This window comes from Lolium rigidum, chromosome 1 (assembly GCF_022539505.1).
Source record: "Lolium rigidum isolate FL_2022 chromosome 1, APGP_CSIRO_Lrig_0.1, whole genome shotgun sequence".
In the NCBI taxonomy this organism is placed as follows: Eukaryota; Viridiplantae; Streptophyta; class Magnoliopsida; order Poales; family Poaceae; genus Lolium; species Lolium rigidum.
This window is the reverse complement of record NC_061508.1, coordinates 53,826,834-53,841,297: the sequence shown is the minus strand read 5'-3', so window position 1 is coordinate 53,841,297 and position 14,464 is coordinate 53,826,834. Positions and strand designations below refer to the sequence as shown.

At 46.8% G+C, this 14,464-nt stretch overlaps 1 protein-coding gene across 1 annotated transcript; it reads right to left on the bottom strand.

The window, feature by feature from the left end:
* Positions 1–348: 348 nt before the first annotated feature.
* On the bottom strand, positions 349–1,116 carry LOC124707965 (NAC domain-containing protein 86-like). Its single transcript, XM_047239659.1, has one exon. The coding sequence runs from the start codon at positions 1,114–1,116 to the stop codon at positions 349–351; it is 768 nt and encodes a 255-aa protein (XP_047095615.1).
* Between the last annotated feature and the right edge of the window lie 13,348 nt (positions 1,117–14,464).

The following is a 14,464-nucleotide window of genomic DNA, read 5'->3' as shown; positions in this document are numbered from 1 at the left end:
GGGAGAGTCTGTACCATGCGACGATCTTCTGGATCTGCTTCTTCCTCGTCCCAAGGGCTTTGCAGGTCCAGTGAGTCCCGGTCAGTTGGTGCCGCAATCTGTTCGATGTCGAGCTGTTCGATGTCTTCATCAAGAACAAGTTGCTGGACGTTGTTGTCAGCTTCGTCAGGGAGAGTTTGCTCCGCCGATTCCCAGTCATCATCCCAAGGCCTCAGCAGGTCCTCTGATTGCAAGTCAACTGATGCCGCAAGCTCGTCGATGTCCAACTCTTGGATCGGGTGAGTTTGCTCCTGTTGTTGCACGCCGAGAAGCTCTTCCCATGAGCAAGAGAAGCGCCCCATGTCGGCGTCAGCTTGAGCAGCGAAGGTGTACGCAGTTGGCAAGGAAGCGGATGTAGCAGGCGTGAACCACGACCGGACATTCCTCGTACTCTTTCTCATCAGGTGTCTGGACAGGGGTGGCGACCCGCATCTTCTTGGAGCTTGACAGATCGAGATCGGCGGTGGCGACCGGCGCTCGCCTCTTCTGCGCGTGCGCGCTCGCGGTCACGGTGTCTGGTTGCGGCACCGGCGGCTGTGCTGGTTCTTGACGAAGCTTGTACGCGTCGGATTCCTGGCGGGCGGCGGCGCTCGCCTTCGGAGCCAAATGGATCTTGCAGAGCACCTTCTCCCCGTCGGCCACAAGGGCCTCGGGCCGCAGGCACCGGTACTCCTCCATGACCCAGCCGGTGCTCACCTTGCCTTTCTTGAACGACAGGTGCTTGACCTCGCCGACCTTGGCTCCCTCGTCGTCGTAGACGTTCTCGGTCTTCTGGACGGCCCAGGTGCCGGCGCCGGCGACGCGCGCGACCCGGACGTCCCTCCCGCTCTTGTGCTTGCACGTCGTGAAGAAGAAGCGGTCGCCGGTGCGGACGGCCGAGGGCACGGGCGCGTACTCGGCGGCGAGGTCCTTGGGCTCGCAGGCGTAGACGTCGGCGTGGCGGATGAGCATGTCGGCGCCGTGCGGCAGCGGCGAGCCGGCGAGGAGGCGCGGCAGGAAGTAGGTCACGGCATGCTCCTTGGACGGCTTGAACTGGTGGAGCTTGTAGAAGTCGTCGAGCCCGTCCGCCTCCTCCATGGATCGGCCGCGGATCTGCTCTGCGTCTAGGTTGAGGATGGCGGGAGGGAGAGAGCTAGGTTTGATGGCGGGAGAGCGAGAGGGAGTGGTGGCGGAGGATGAGTGGGGGTTTCGGATACTTATAGAGTCCAGAGGGACATCACGCGTACTGGACTACTGGGTTTGTGTTTGGAATTGGTTTCCAATTGAACTATAGGATGGCTTTCCATGTTTTGAATCCGACTGGTGCTTCCATCTTGGTATGTTTTCTGGTGGCTGACTTGGAACCAACGTTTCCATCAATTGTAGGCGCGTGGACGAATTGAGTCCGGATCTTGTAGCTTGTACTGCGAGTGGGGTTTGTGTTTCCAACTGAAAGATTGTGGGTTTCCATATCTTCGATTCGATTACTTGCCTGTCTGGTTTCCATGTGTGTTGTACGGGCGTGGCATGGAGGACGCAGCGGCGGCCTGGGCAAAAATTCTGAGTGGGTTTACTACTACTAACATATATTGGAAAAAAAAGAAACTATTGCAATCATGTTGCAGCTTTTTTTCTTTGGGTTTATCTATGTCGCAGTTGACTGAGATTTTATTAAGTCTCTGTTACCTCAGAAAAGTGTAACTGCAGTTTTTAAAAAAGTGCAACTCGGTTCACTTGTAAATTCCTAGCAGAAAAGTGCAATTGCACATTTCTAGCAGGAAAGTGCAACTCAAAGCACTTTTTTGTAAGTGACTTAGACTTAAGAAAATCTCAGTTGACTAAGACATAGCAAAACATTTTTCTTTTTCTTTTTTGCATAGCGAGTCGAAACTGTAAAATGCTCGCACCAATGTAGCAAAAAAAAAAAAGAGGTATGGAGCAAAACTCCATCAGTCAAGCAAAATCTCTGAAAAATCACCCAACGAGAACATTACTGGCAGACACCCAAAATCATCGAGAAATCTCGCTCGCGTGTTCACATCAAAATGCACAAGAGTTTACAACGTATAAAAAACACCCACCCAATAAAAAAAATCCACGAAATACTGATCTCGATTTCGAGGAGGAAGAGTAGTAGTAGAAGTAGGAGGAGGTCTGGACGTGGTGGAGGAGGCTACCCATGGACCATGGCGGTCATGATATGAGCCGTATATGTAAGAGAGGGAGCTCAGAGGTAGATGGGTGGTGGAACGATGGAAAAAGAAGAGCACACGGGAGAAACATCCAAGAGAGGGGCCACTTACACGGCGACTCTATTTGATCGGCCGACACATTTATAATCTTTCTATTTTTATTCTAAGGAATAGCTACTTAGACCAACCTACGAACATTGTGGAACGGTAAGGACTGAATACACACAATTAAATTATTCATGAATCATAGGAACAAAGGAAAATACAAGAAAACCACATCCACAATAAAATGAGTGAACTAGAAAATTTAAACATGTCATATATGTGCATGTGCAAGACCACAGCTGGGAGAAGGCAAATGATAACTCTGGAAGCAAAAATGTAGCATCGAATTATATACAATCAATAAAAGTTGGTGTTATACATGAGTTCAAAAGTTAGCTAATTAAAAGGAGTTTTCTCTTAGGCTGCTTGTAGTGCGCGCGAGCGCACGTGTGTGTTGGTTTTTTTGGGGTGTGGGGAGGGGGTGGCTATTAAATTGGTTTAATCAAGTTGGAGCGCAAGAAATCGATATTGCCGATGAGAAGAGAGACATACCAAAAAGAGGGGTTTCTTGCAATCTTTCAAACTGACATGCTCGAAGGAATCGCGGTGAAAGTATTCGTGGTACCTGGTATATGTAGCCGGTTGAGTTTGGAGGTTCTAAAGTGTATGTGAGAGTCAAAATTTTGTCACTTTATAGAGGATGATTCTTAAACTCGAAACTTACGTAGCTTTAAAACAATATGTTCAATTTGAAAACCATTTGAATATTTGGGTTTCTAGCGAAGACAACTTCAAAACAAGACCAAATATTGAATATAGTTTAAGGATATTTGAAAACCTACTTCCGAAACTTGGTGAAACTTTGAAAAACTTTATGCAACTAGACGATTTTGTAAAACTATTTGCTTCACTTCGTTACAAACTTGGTTCATCATAGGTAGAAACAAATTACAAATTGACTTAGAGTTCAAACCATAAAATATAGTACTAGAAAAACAAAATAAACAACAACATTAAATTTGAGTTCAAATCCTAACGGAAACACCTGATAGTTGCATTAAAACCATAGTGACCACAATTCGGAGACACAATGTTTTGTATCTAGTTTTATAAGGGTTTATTGCACGTCGTGTTTGAATTTGTTTTCACCACATTTCAAACTTGTATTTGTTGCATTCAATAAATTTATCAGATGGCGAAACTGTTTAATCTTTTTTAATCTATTTAAGTGTTTTTGTTGAGTTTTATTGTGTTTCACAATCCATCATGATATTTCGTTTTGTTTCGAGCTTCAGGTTTTAAATTTGGCCGGAACAAAACCTATTTTGGACTCAATTAAAATATATTTCCGAAAGAAATAGACAAGTTCAAATGGATTGTTAATCTGATTAATATTTACTCATGCACATAAGGCTATTTTAAATATGATATTCAAAAAGAAATGGGTGTATTGATCGATATATAAGGTTGTGGGGCACGCATTATATATAGCATGTGCATGCAAAAGATGTTTTCATATGTTAGAGCAGAAAAGAAAATATTACGTATCCGAATCTCAAAGAAATCACTAATGAATCAATGTGGCATGCACGCTAGAGGAGCATATCTCCAACAGAGTGATCTCCTGTCATTCTTGAACGGAATAACCTAGTAATTGCTACTGTATTTATTTTATGCTGATGTATTGTTTCCTACACTGCTAGTATGTATTGTTTCGTTTGAATCAGTTGCCTTTTAGTTCGGAAAGTTGGAGAGTTTATGATGTGATAAACATACGGGATAGCTTCAAGAGCTATATTTTAGAGAATATTTACATGTTTGTACAACTGTGCACTTATTGAGAACTAGTTCAATGCCCGTGCGTTGCTACGGGTTCTCAATTTTTTTTTATGTACCGCGTGGTTATAAATTACCGAGAAAATTTAATAAAAAGCAAATTCAACATAGAAAATCAACTTTTGTCTTTGGTAAATTTTAATACTCCATCCATCTACTAATGTAGGACGTTTTAGCTTTTTCAAAAATCGTTTATTTTTATCCGTATCTAGTGTAATTTTAGTATTTAGATAGATTCACTTATTTTGATCCATACCTAGTTCACTTTAAAATATCTATAAGGTCTTACATTTGTGAACCAAGGGAGTATTTTCTTATTATTCTCTTGCTTTTTTGAGTTTTAGTTAGATTTTTGTATGTACTATTTTGGCAGTTTCATAATATTCTTTTCGTGATTATTTTTGCTTGTTCTTGTATTCTCGCATATTCTCTAACCAAATGTATCTGGCATATACATACGACAAAAAAATACAGGTGGTGATGGATATTGCATTGTTTTCTAACTACAACCCGGTTTCCAAAACAAGGAAATGTTATATAGACAAGCACACGTCATTTTCCGGAGCCACATGACTAACCTTTTATCCTTCACTCCAAAGTAACATAAGGATGAAGATACTATTGCTTGAAGATAAATAAAATGCATAACACTTTCATATAATAGGGCAAAAATACCAATTAGAAATATTTTAGATGTCGGATATCTTAACTAAACTGTGTAAAGCATAACATGAGAGCCGATAGTTCACCTCATAAAACAACTCCCGACATAGGATTAAGCTAATCCATGCAAAAAGAAATCCCTTAACAAAAAATATTCTCCTAATATTTTATTTTAACCCTCTAACAACCACACACTAACTTAGATTAATTTTACAGAAGATAACTTTATTAACTGAAAGAACTACTAAAACCTTTATGAACATAAACAAAAGGAAAATAAGGAGATAATATTCAAGCCAAGGCATTTATTGAACATAATCTCTGCATACATCCTAATTTCACTTTTGCACATGCTTTGCTTATTGCAGTACATGTATTATATATTCATCTTCATGTTAATCATATACACTCGATTATGAAATCTGCTATTTTCAGTCTCATGTTTTTCCAGATGTGTTTGTGTTTTCAACAGATCTACAACAACCATTTAGACACCGGGTCGCATATAAGGTAGCAAATTTCGAGAGTATATTTTATTCATAATTTTCTCTCAACAATGACGCCTTACATTGGTATCTCAACTCACAAAGGCTATATCATTATTTTGAATGATTCATGTCTAATGAACTCTTTCTCTACCACCTCAAGAAAGGTGCATGCATCACCCAGCAGCCTTTCCTTTCCAGGGATTGCTGACTCTAGCGCCTCCCATCGCAACCAGGTAGCAGATCATAAGTTCACGTCCTTGCCAAATATGTTGTAGGCTTCGATCACTTGGATGTAACTAAAGCCCTTTCGTTGAAGAAACTGCATGTTGCGAGACAACACGGTGTCTGGTAGTACGAAACAATTATCAGTACCTTTATCCACCACCGCGGCCAAACAAGAGGACCCACTAACTACAGACTTAGAAATCATCCTAGTTTCAGGTAAACGGCTAATCAGTAGAACATAACAAATTTCATTAGTCGGCGAGAGAACTATGCTCACTTACATTAGAAGATGTATGTGCCACTTACCTTGATGATTCTACGAACTTAACCTACTGTCCATTACGATACTATTCTCTGAGAGACCTCCATCACAGTCCCTGAAAGTCAAGCTAATAGGGCAGCACAAATTTCCCTGAAATTGATAAAGCTGACTTAGTGAACTATAGTTGGAGCCTACAAATGAAATAAGGTCCAAGCCAAACGAGCACATGTGAAAGCATAATTCAGTTATGGATAACCAAATATCAACATTTGTCACTGAAGACATTCTTTGATGAAGGTGGCATAAAAATATGTAAAAGTATGTTACCTGGTATCTTCATGCTCTCCAAATAAAGTCATGTGAGTTGTATAAAACTTCTAAAACTGTTTTTTCCCAAAATAAAACTTCAATTTTTTTTCTCACTCAAATAGCAGTGCAATCTAAGTATTATAAACCCCCGGACTTTCATGGCATGCAAAATTAAGAGAATAAATGTAACAGTGCTTGCTGCTACTATTGTTTGAATTTCACGTGCATAAAATAAGAGATTTATATGCTGGACTTATTCAATGTCATATGTAAGAACAAAATAATACACCTTTGCTTAATTTTGAATGTTAAAACCTGGAAAAGAGCTTGGATTGCAGTATATTAGTCATTCGGATAAAAAAAGAATTCTATAGATGGCTGCAGGATCACACTCAGGCCGTCGGCTGCCTAGACCCCATATTTGGAACTCCCATCTCCCATAGAAAGCCAATATTCTCCTGCACCACACACTCTGCAGTAGCACAACGAAACAGAGGAAGCCGGGTCATATTTGCGGATGACAACACAATTATGAATCCTTCCATCACATTGACTATTAGACCTGATTCTGTATACAACAGTATTGTTGTGCCTCAGGTTGTTTTCAAGCAATTGTTAATTTCTAACCCTGCATGATGATAAAAAAAATCAGAACTGCCAATCAACAATATTAGTTTTTATCCAACTTGATTCCAAGTACATGACAAAGCTCAGATCACTTAGGAGAACAGCTCTCGTTGGATACCCCTTCTCTTCTTCACCCAAAGCTCCATGCATTATTTCAAACAATTCGATCTTGCATGAGAGTAGAGATCACAATGCCTCTGATTGGAATAAGCTAAATTGCTATAACATCATCAGGCACAAATTCTTGTAAAAAGGGTCAAATAGCTAAATTGTCTGGTGTGAACTCTGTAAAATGAAAAAAATCATAATAATCGTTTATGACCTACAACAAACACAAGGATCATGAAAATCAGTAACAAAGAAAAATCACCAAATAAATCAAGAAAGTTCTAGACCTAACATAGAGCTTACAACCAAGACATACGCTAGGCACACAACCTTATCTCGACAGCAAGAGAACACGAGCACTACTGAAGTATGAATAGAATGATAGAAGATCAAACCTGAAGTGCAGCTTTTTGTGGGATAATACATTTGGTAACAAGTTGAAACTTGAAATATCCCATAAGATCTCCCTCCTGACTTTTAATTCCTCGTTTTCTCTCCCCATGAGTTCCTCCTCCTATAAGAAATTTTAGAAATAAGGCAAAGATTCATACAAGAAAACTGGTTAACAATCTTGAGAAAGTTTTAGAGGACGGCACCAAATTGCAAACTCAAGAACTGTTGAACTCTTAGTGTTGGGAATTGTAATGGACACACTCACTTGATCCCATTAGACAGGTGTGGGACTACAACCTGCTGTGGGTAGATGGGGTCGTCGCAAGCTGAACCAATTCTGGCTTTCTTTTATCTCATCTCCCTCTGGCCGCTTATCCGCCTTTCCCGCATGTAGATGCTGGAGCACACCATAACTGCAAGGACCTATACCTGCAATCTTCCCTTGCAGAGATCGATACATAAGCAAACTTTAGTCCTGCAATATAAGCTACATACATAAGTGAAGCTTTGACGTCCTGCAATATAAGCTAGTACATACGTAAGTGAAGCTTTGACGTTTTCCTCCTCCCTGATGCTGAACTATGAGTCCAAATTTGTTGGTTCCTCCATTATGAAGCTAGCTGGAACATACTTTTTTTTTGACAAACCATACATATACAATTTGAAAAATACATAATTAAATCGAAGAGTTATCTGACCCAAATTAAATGTCAGCCGAATTCATACTAAATTGACCTTCATCAAACCTATTTTAGTGGAAGCGACATAAGTAACTTTGCTGGTTATAAAAATAGGGTGGGGAAAGGAATGGTATCACTACGTACCATGGAGGGGATCATGAGCGCCTATGAAACATGATGCGGAAGGAACCTTCGCCTCATCGTCAATCTCAGATCTTGGAAAAGGGAAGATGGCGATAGGGACCTGGACGGGAGAGAACATGGCTCTGGAGGGGGAGGTGGTGCAGTCCTATACGGGAGGCGGCGGGCTTCATCGGAGACAGCGGCCGCGACCTTCAAACGAGGCGGCGTCAGGCGATGGAGACGCACATGGAAGAGTGGTGCCACCGGGCTGAATGGGGAGAGGAGGTCATGGCTTCAACATGTACGAGGGGAGACCTGGTAGAAGAGAACGGAGGCGGGGGCGGGAGCGGGGGCGGCGGCGGCGGCCATGCTATGGCATGACCTAGAGGAGAGAAAGACGACCGTGGGTCGATCGGATCCAAAATGATCGGTATGAGCAGACCAGGTGTGCATTACGGATGGCATCAACAGGTAATTTTTCATAAGCGGAGGACAACACGGGATCGGACGGTTCTTTTTGTCTACACAAAATTGAACGGACAGGATACTTTCAATGACGACCACCAAATTGCGTTGAGTGTCAAACGACCAACTCCCATTTAATAGTAAAGATTGGGCATTCGAATATTTTGATAAATCAAGAACTGGATACTGCATGCTCAGTGATGATAAGAGTATTTAGTGCCCAAACGATAACAAAAAAATGAGCCGTATGCATCGATTGATGCAGAAGCTGGGATGACCCCATTTCGAAAAAAGAAACATAACAAAAAAAGAAGAAGAGTGCACACACATACACAAAGGTTGAGAGCATTGTATGAGCAATAACAGTTTTAGTTTGCACGAGCGAATTACATCTGTGACGACCGTACAAGACGAATTAATACAATTGTTGTCAGTATCCTACATAACAATTTCATCCACATCGGATGTCATTCACACAAACTAGAAGAACTGGCTGTGTCCCTGTCCCTGAAGCGATTAAGCTTGAAGATCGGCCGCAGCGGCATTGTAATTGCACCCCTTCTGGAGCTCTGCTTCTTCCTCGTAATTATCAGCCAAAAGACTTTGCAGCCAGTCAATTGGTGCCGCAAGCAGGTCGATGTCGTCACTAAGAACAAGCTGCTCGATGTTGTTCTCAGCTTCGACCGTGAGAGTTTGCACATGTTGTTGTTCCCCGAAGAGTTCCTCCATTGTGCAAGACATCCGGCCCATGACGTCGTCGTCAGCTTCGTCAGGCGCCGGGACAGGGACAGCGACCGGCGCTGGCATCCTTTGCACGTGCGCACCCTCCATTGACGCAGCCGGCAAGGAAACCGGCGGCGCCGCATGCGTGAACAACACCGGGCAATCCTCGTATTCTACCTCCTCACAAGGCGTCGGGAAGGGGGGCGGCGATCCGCGTCTTCTTGCAGCTTGACAGATCGGCGGCGGCGACCGGCGCTTGCCTCTTGTGTACGTGCGCGCTCCCGGCCGTGGTCACGGTCACCGTCGTCTCTGCCCGTTCTTGACGAGGAAGCTTGTACGCGTCCGATTCTTGGCGCGCGGCGGCGGGCGCGTGCTGTGACAGATGGATCTTGCAGAGCACCTTCTCCACTTCGCCAATGACGGCCTCCGGCCGAAAGCACCGGTACTCCTCCATGACCCAGCCGGTGGACGCATTGCCTTTCTTGAACGACAGGTGCTTGACCTCGCCGACCTTGGCTCCCGCGTGGTAGACGTTCTCGGTCTTTTGGGTTGTCCAGGTGCCGGCGCCGGCGACGCGCGCGCACCGCCCGTTCTTTCGCTTGCACGACGTGAAGAAGAACCGGTCGCCGGTTTTCACGGCTGTAGGCACGGGAGGGTAGTCGCGTGCGAGATCCTTGGGCTCGCTGGCGTAGACGTCGGCGTTGCGGATGAGTTCATGCATCTGGCCGGCGAGGAGGCGGGGCAGGAAGTAGTTGACGGCCTCCTCCTTGCTAGGCTTGAATTGGTGGGTCTTGTAGAAGTCGTAGTGACCGTGCTCTTCTTCAGGTTCCTGGAAGGCGCGACGGGGGCGGCCACCCGCATCTTCTTGCGGCTTGACAAATCGGCGGCGGCCACCGGCGCTGGCCTCTTCTGTGCGTGAGTGCTCGGGGTCACGGTCACGGGATTGGGTCCTGGCACCGGAGGCTCTGCTCGTTGTTGACGGAGCTTGTACGCGGAGGATTCCGCGCGGGCGGCGGCGGGCGCGTGCTGAGCCAAATGGATCTTGCAGAGCACCTTCTCCCCATCGGCGACCATGGCCTGCGGCAGCAAGCACCGGTACTCCTCCATGACCCAGCCAGTGTACACATCGTCCTTCTTGAACGACAGGTTCCTGACCTCGCCGACCTTGACTCCCTTGTCTACGTCTACGACGTCCGTGGTATTCTGGACGGTCCAGACGCCGGCGCCGGCGACGCGCGCGAACCGCCCGTTCTTGTGCTTGCAGGTGGTGAAGAAGAACCGGTCGCCCGTGCTCACGGCGCTAGGCACGGCGGGTGGTCGCGGGCGAGATCCTTGGGCTCGCAGGCGTAGACGTCGGCGTTGCGGATGAGCTTATGCTTCGCGCCGGCGAGGAGGTGCGGCAGGAAGTAGGTCACGGCCACCTCGCTGCTAGGCTTGAATGCGTGGTGCTTGTAGAAGTCGTCGCGCCCGTGCGTCTCCATGGATCGGATGCTGATCTCTGCTCCCAGTCGGGATTGATCGACGAGAAGAAGAGTTGCGGCCAGACTGGCTGGGAGACCTAGTTTCGATGGCGCGAGGGAGAGGACATGGTCGATATTTATGGCTGCATGGGGAGACCTGCTCTTCTCGGACTCCATGATTGGAATCCGGGCGTGTTTCTGTTTCGTTGTGAGCGCGGGGGATGGGGAGACCATGCTTTGACTACAGCGCGTCAGCGCTGCTTCTAGTCAATTCGGACAAGGAAAAAAAGAAGCTCTGCTTCTAGTCGGGATTGATGGACCAGAACATCGCGGCGAGACATCGAAAACTCGTTTTTACAGGCGCCGGTACCTACCGGAGTGACATCAGCAATGACGTCAGCCATGTGCTGACCAATTTTTTCACAAAATTGTAAAACAAATTTGAAACATAACTGAAACACTAATATTTTTGTGAAACAAACCGTAGTGACGTCAGCAATGATGTCATCAGTTTCACTTTTTGTCAAACTGTTTCAAAATATTTTCCATGTATCACTTTAGTTTCAAAAAAGTTTCACTTGTGTTTCTGTTATCACCAGAATTTGACCAAGCCAGAGGTGGGCCGCGATCAAGATGGACTTGAAGATATGTACATCAGGAAATAGGTGAATCGGCCTTTATGCGCAGAAGTTTGGGCTAGTTAGCCCGTGTATCTTTATATAGTAGGCTACGTAGAAGTTAGAGTTTATCTCGTGCACGGTTTGGTGCACGTCCACATTAGAAAGTCCGTCTGGACTATAAATATGTATCTAGGGTTTATGGAATAAACAACAACCAACGTTCAACACAAACCAATCTCGGCGCATCGCCAACCCCTTCGTCTCGAGGGTTTCTCCGGTAAGCACCATGCTGCCTAGATCGCATCTTGCGATCTAGGCAGCACGAGCCTGCCTACGTTGTTCATGCGTTGCTCGTCGTTGAAGCCTTTTTGATGGCGAGCAACGTAGTTATCATAGATGTGTTAGGGTTAGCATTGTTCTTAGTATCATATGCTCGTCGTAGTGCAACCCTTGCGCGTCTAGCCGTCCTTGTACCTCATCATGGGTGCGGGGCGGCACCCCGCTGATCATTATTTAGTAGATCTGATCCGTTACGGTTGCTCCTTGATTCATCAAGGATTAGTTTAACATCTGCAATAGTTAGGCCTTACAAAGGGTTGGAGGATCCAGCGGCGTGTAGGGTGTAGTTTGCTGGCCCTAGACGGGACGTTCCGAGGATCAACCTCGTGTTGGTTTTTAGGCCTTGTCTAGGTTTGGCTTACGATCACCGTGCGCGAGCGCGAGGCCCAATCGTGAGTAGGATGATCCGATTATGCGGTGAAAACCCTAAATCGTCGTGGATCTCATATGCTTTATCTTGATCAAGCAGGACCACCATATATTCGGCCACCTTGGACGAATCATGGGTGGATCGGCTCCATGAGCCGATTCACGGGATAACCTGAGAGCCGATCGAGGCTCGTATTTAACGTGTACGTGTGTGCCCTGCGAGGAAACTAAGCGAGGCATCATCCACACCTTCCCGACCGGGTATAGGTCGGGTGGCACGCCCTTGCAATTTGCATCGGCGCGCGACCGGGGAGGCTTTGCGGGCCGTCGCTCTGAGGGACTGGGGCCAGCCGCAGCCCTAGTTGTTCCCGGCTCTACGGTGTTGACCAGTCGCTGCCCGTCGGTGGGTTTCTGACGTCAACACATTCTGGCACGCCCGGTGGGACAATCCTCGACATCCACCACATCGCCATCTACGTCTGAAATGGCGGAAAGCACTCCGGTCAAGCACGAGGACCTGGCTGACAAACTCAAGAAGGAGCATAACAAGGTCAAGGCGGTCCTCGGAACCAAACTCGTCGGCTCCTGTGGGAAGACCCGTTCGCACGGCATCAAGCTCGACGGAGACACACGTCCGTTGCTCGATGTCAACACGGTCGATCTCAGCCACTCCATAAGAGAACCAGGGTTCTCTTTCGATGCTAATATGGCAGGGTTCGTGATTCGCCATGACGCGGACAAAGCAGAGAGCAGCCACTCTCGTGGCAAAGAGAAAGAGGAGGCCGTTCCACGTGACCGGCCCCAAGACGACGATAAACGATACCTGGCTGAGGAGGAGGTGAGAAACATACGGCGTCCACGCCCATTATCCGGGCATCTCCTCAGCAAATATGAACAGCAGTACGACCGACGTCGCCGCTACGATAACGACGATGAAGGATATCGTCGGTCTGATGCAAACAGGAGGTATCGTCAGAACAGCGGCCACAACGACGGGTACGAACGTCGCGCCAGAGGGAGGTTTAAGGAGCAAGGCAACGTGGATAAGCACTGGAGCTGTCCTTTCTTCAAACATTGCTGGGACTCGGGAATGAACCGATTGCCAACAATCGAGAACCGCCAGAATGCCAACAACAAGGAAGAAGGGGGCAAGCGAAGTTTCAGTGTTCAAACGTCTAGGACCTCTCCTACCTCAGAGTAAACGAGCTGAGTCATCTCAAGAAGAAGACTTCGGGGAGTCAGATGGAGAAGAAGATAGGTATCACCGACCAAGGTGGTGCCCTGATGGACTCAGCCATTCTCAGAAGCGCCGGGTACAGCGGGCTGCGAAGCTTGGAAGAAGCCGAGGCACGTGCACTGTACACGTTGAGGAGGGCGCGGCCCGATCTGGCCGCGAAAATCCAGCAAATAGTGGAGACGAAGGCACGCCCGCCAAGTAAAGTATGGCGCCCCAAACAGGCGAAAGCCGATGCACAGGCATCGGCTGATGCCGATGCAGACGCATCGGTAGACACAAACATGGTTCAGAAGTGGACAACATATGAACAGCGCCATCCAGAGTTGTACCAGGGCAGGTACAAGCGCGTCACCCTGATCGAGAAGGACGAAGATGAAGGTTCTGCAAGAGATCAGGAGGTCACTATTGCTGAGTGGACCCGGGGGGCAAAACCCGTGTCCTGCCAGTGGGCGAAACAACCAGGGCGTGCGAAGGGATTCGACTTCGATTTGAGCAAAACGGAGCAAATTTTTGATTGGCTCCTGAAGGAAAAACAGCTGAAGTTACCCGACGGCCACAAAATCCCCACGTTACAAGAGATGAACGGCAGACCATACTGCAAATGGCATGACACGTTCACCCATGCCACCAACGACTGCAAAGTCTTGCGCGGACAGATTCAGATGGCGATAGAGCAAGGCCGGTTACTCCTCGGTCAGTTTGCCATGAAAGTTGACACGCAGCCGTTTCCGGAGGTCAACATGGTCGATCTCAGCCACTGCATAAGATGCGAGCCAGGTTGCTCGTCTGATATCAATAGGGCAGGGCTCGCAGATCGCCATTGCGAGAATAAGCCCGAGAGCAGTCGCTCCCGCGGCAAAGGTGAAGAGGGGGCCGATTCACACGATCGGCCCCAAACAATAAAAAGGGGTGAATTCTCAGTAAGCATTACGATGACAAGGGACGCCGACTCCAGCGATTGGCCAATATTATCCTCAACATACGCTTCACCTGTGTTCGGCATGGACCTAGAGGGCGATGGAAAGCCGGGGTATGGTTTTACATCAGGCGACGAGCTAGAAGAGATTGAGAAAGTCAAGAAGGAGATCAAGAAGTTGTTGGACGCCGGGTTCATCAGGCCATGCAGGTACGCTGAAAGGATTTCCAATGTGATACCTGTGGAGAAGAAGGATGGCCGGTGGCGCGTTGCCATCGATTCTCGAAATCTCAGCAATCTGTAAATAGTCGGATCGACAACTACAAGGGAAGACGATTCCAGCAATCGGCTAAAAATATTCGCACC

What these genes read in the sequence shown, in the direction of transcription:
- LOC124707965 (XM_047239659.1), bottom strand. Translation starts at nt 1,116, where the DNA reads ATGGAGGAGGCGGACGGGCTCGACGACTTCTACAAGCTCCACCAGTTC.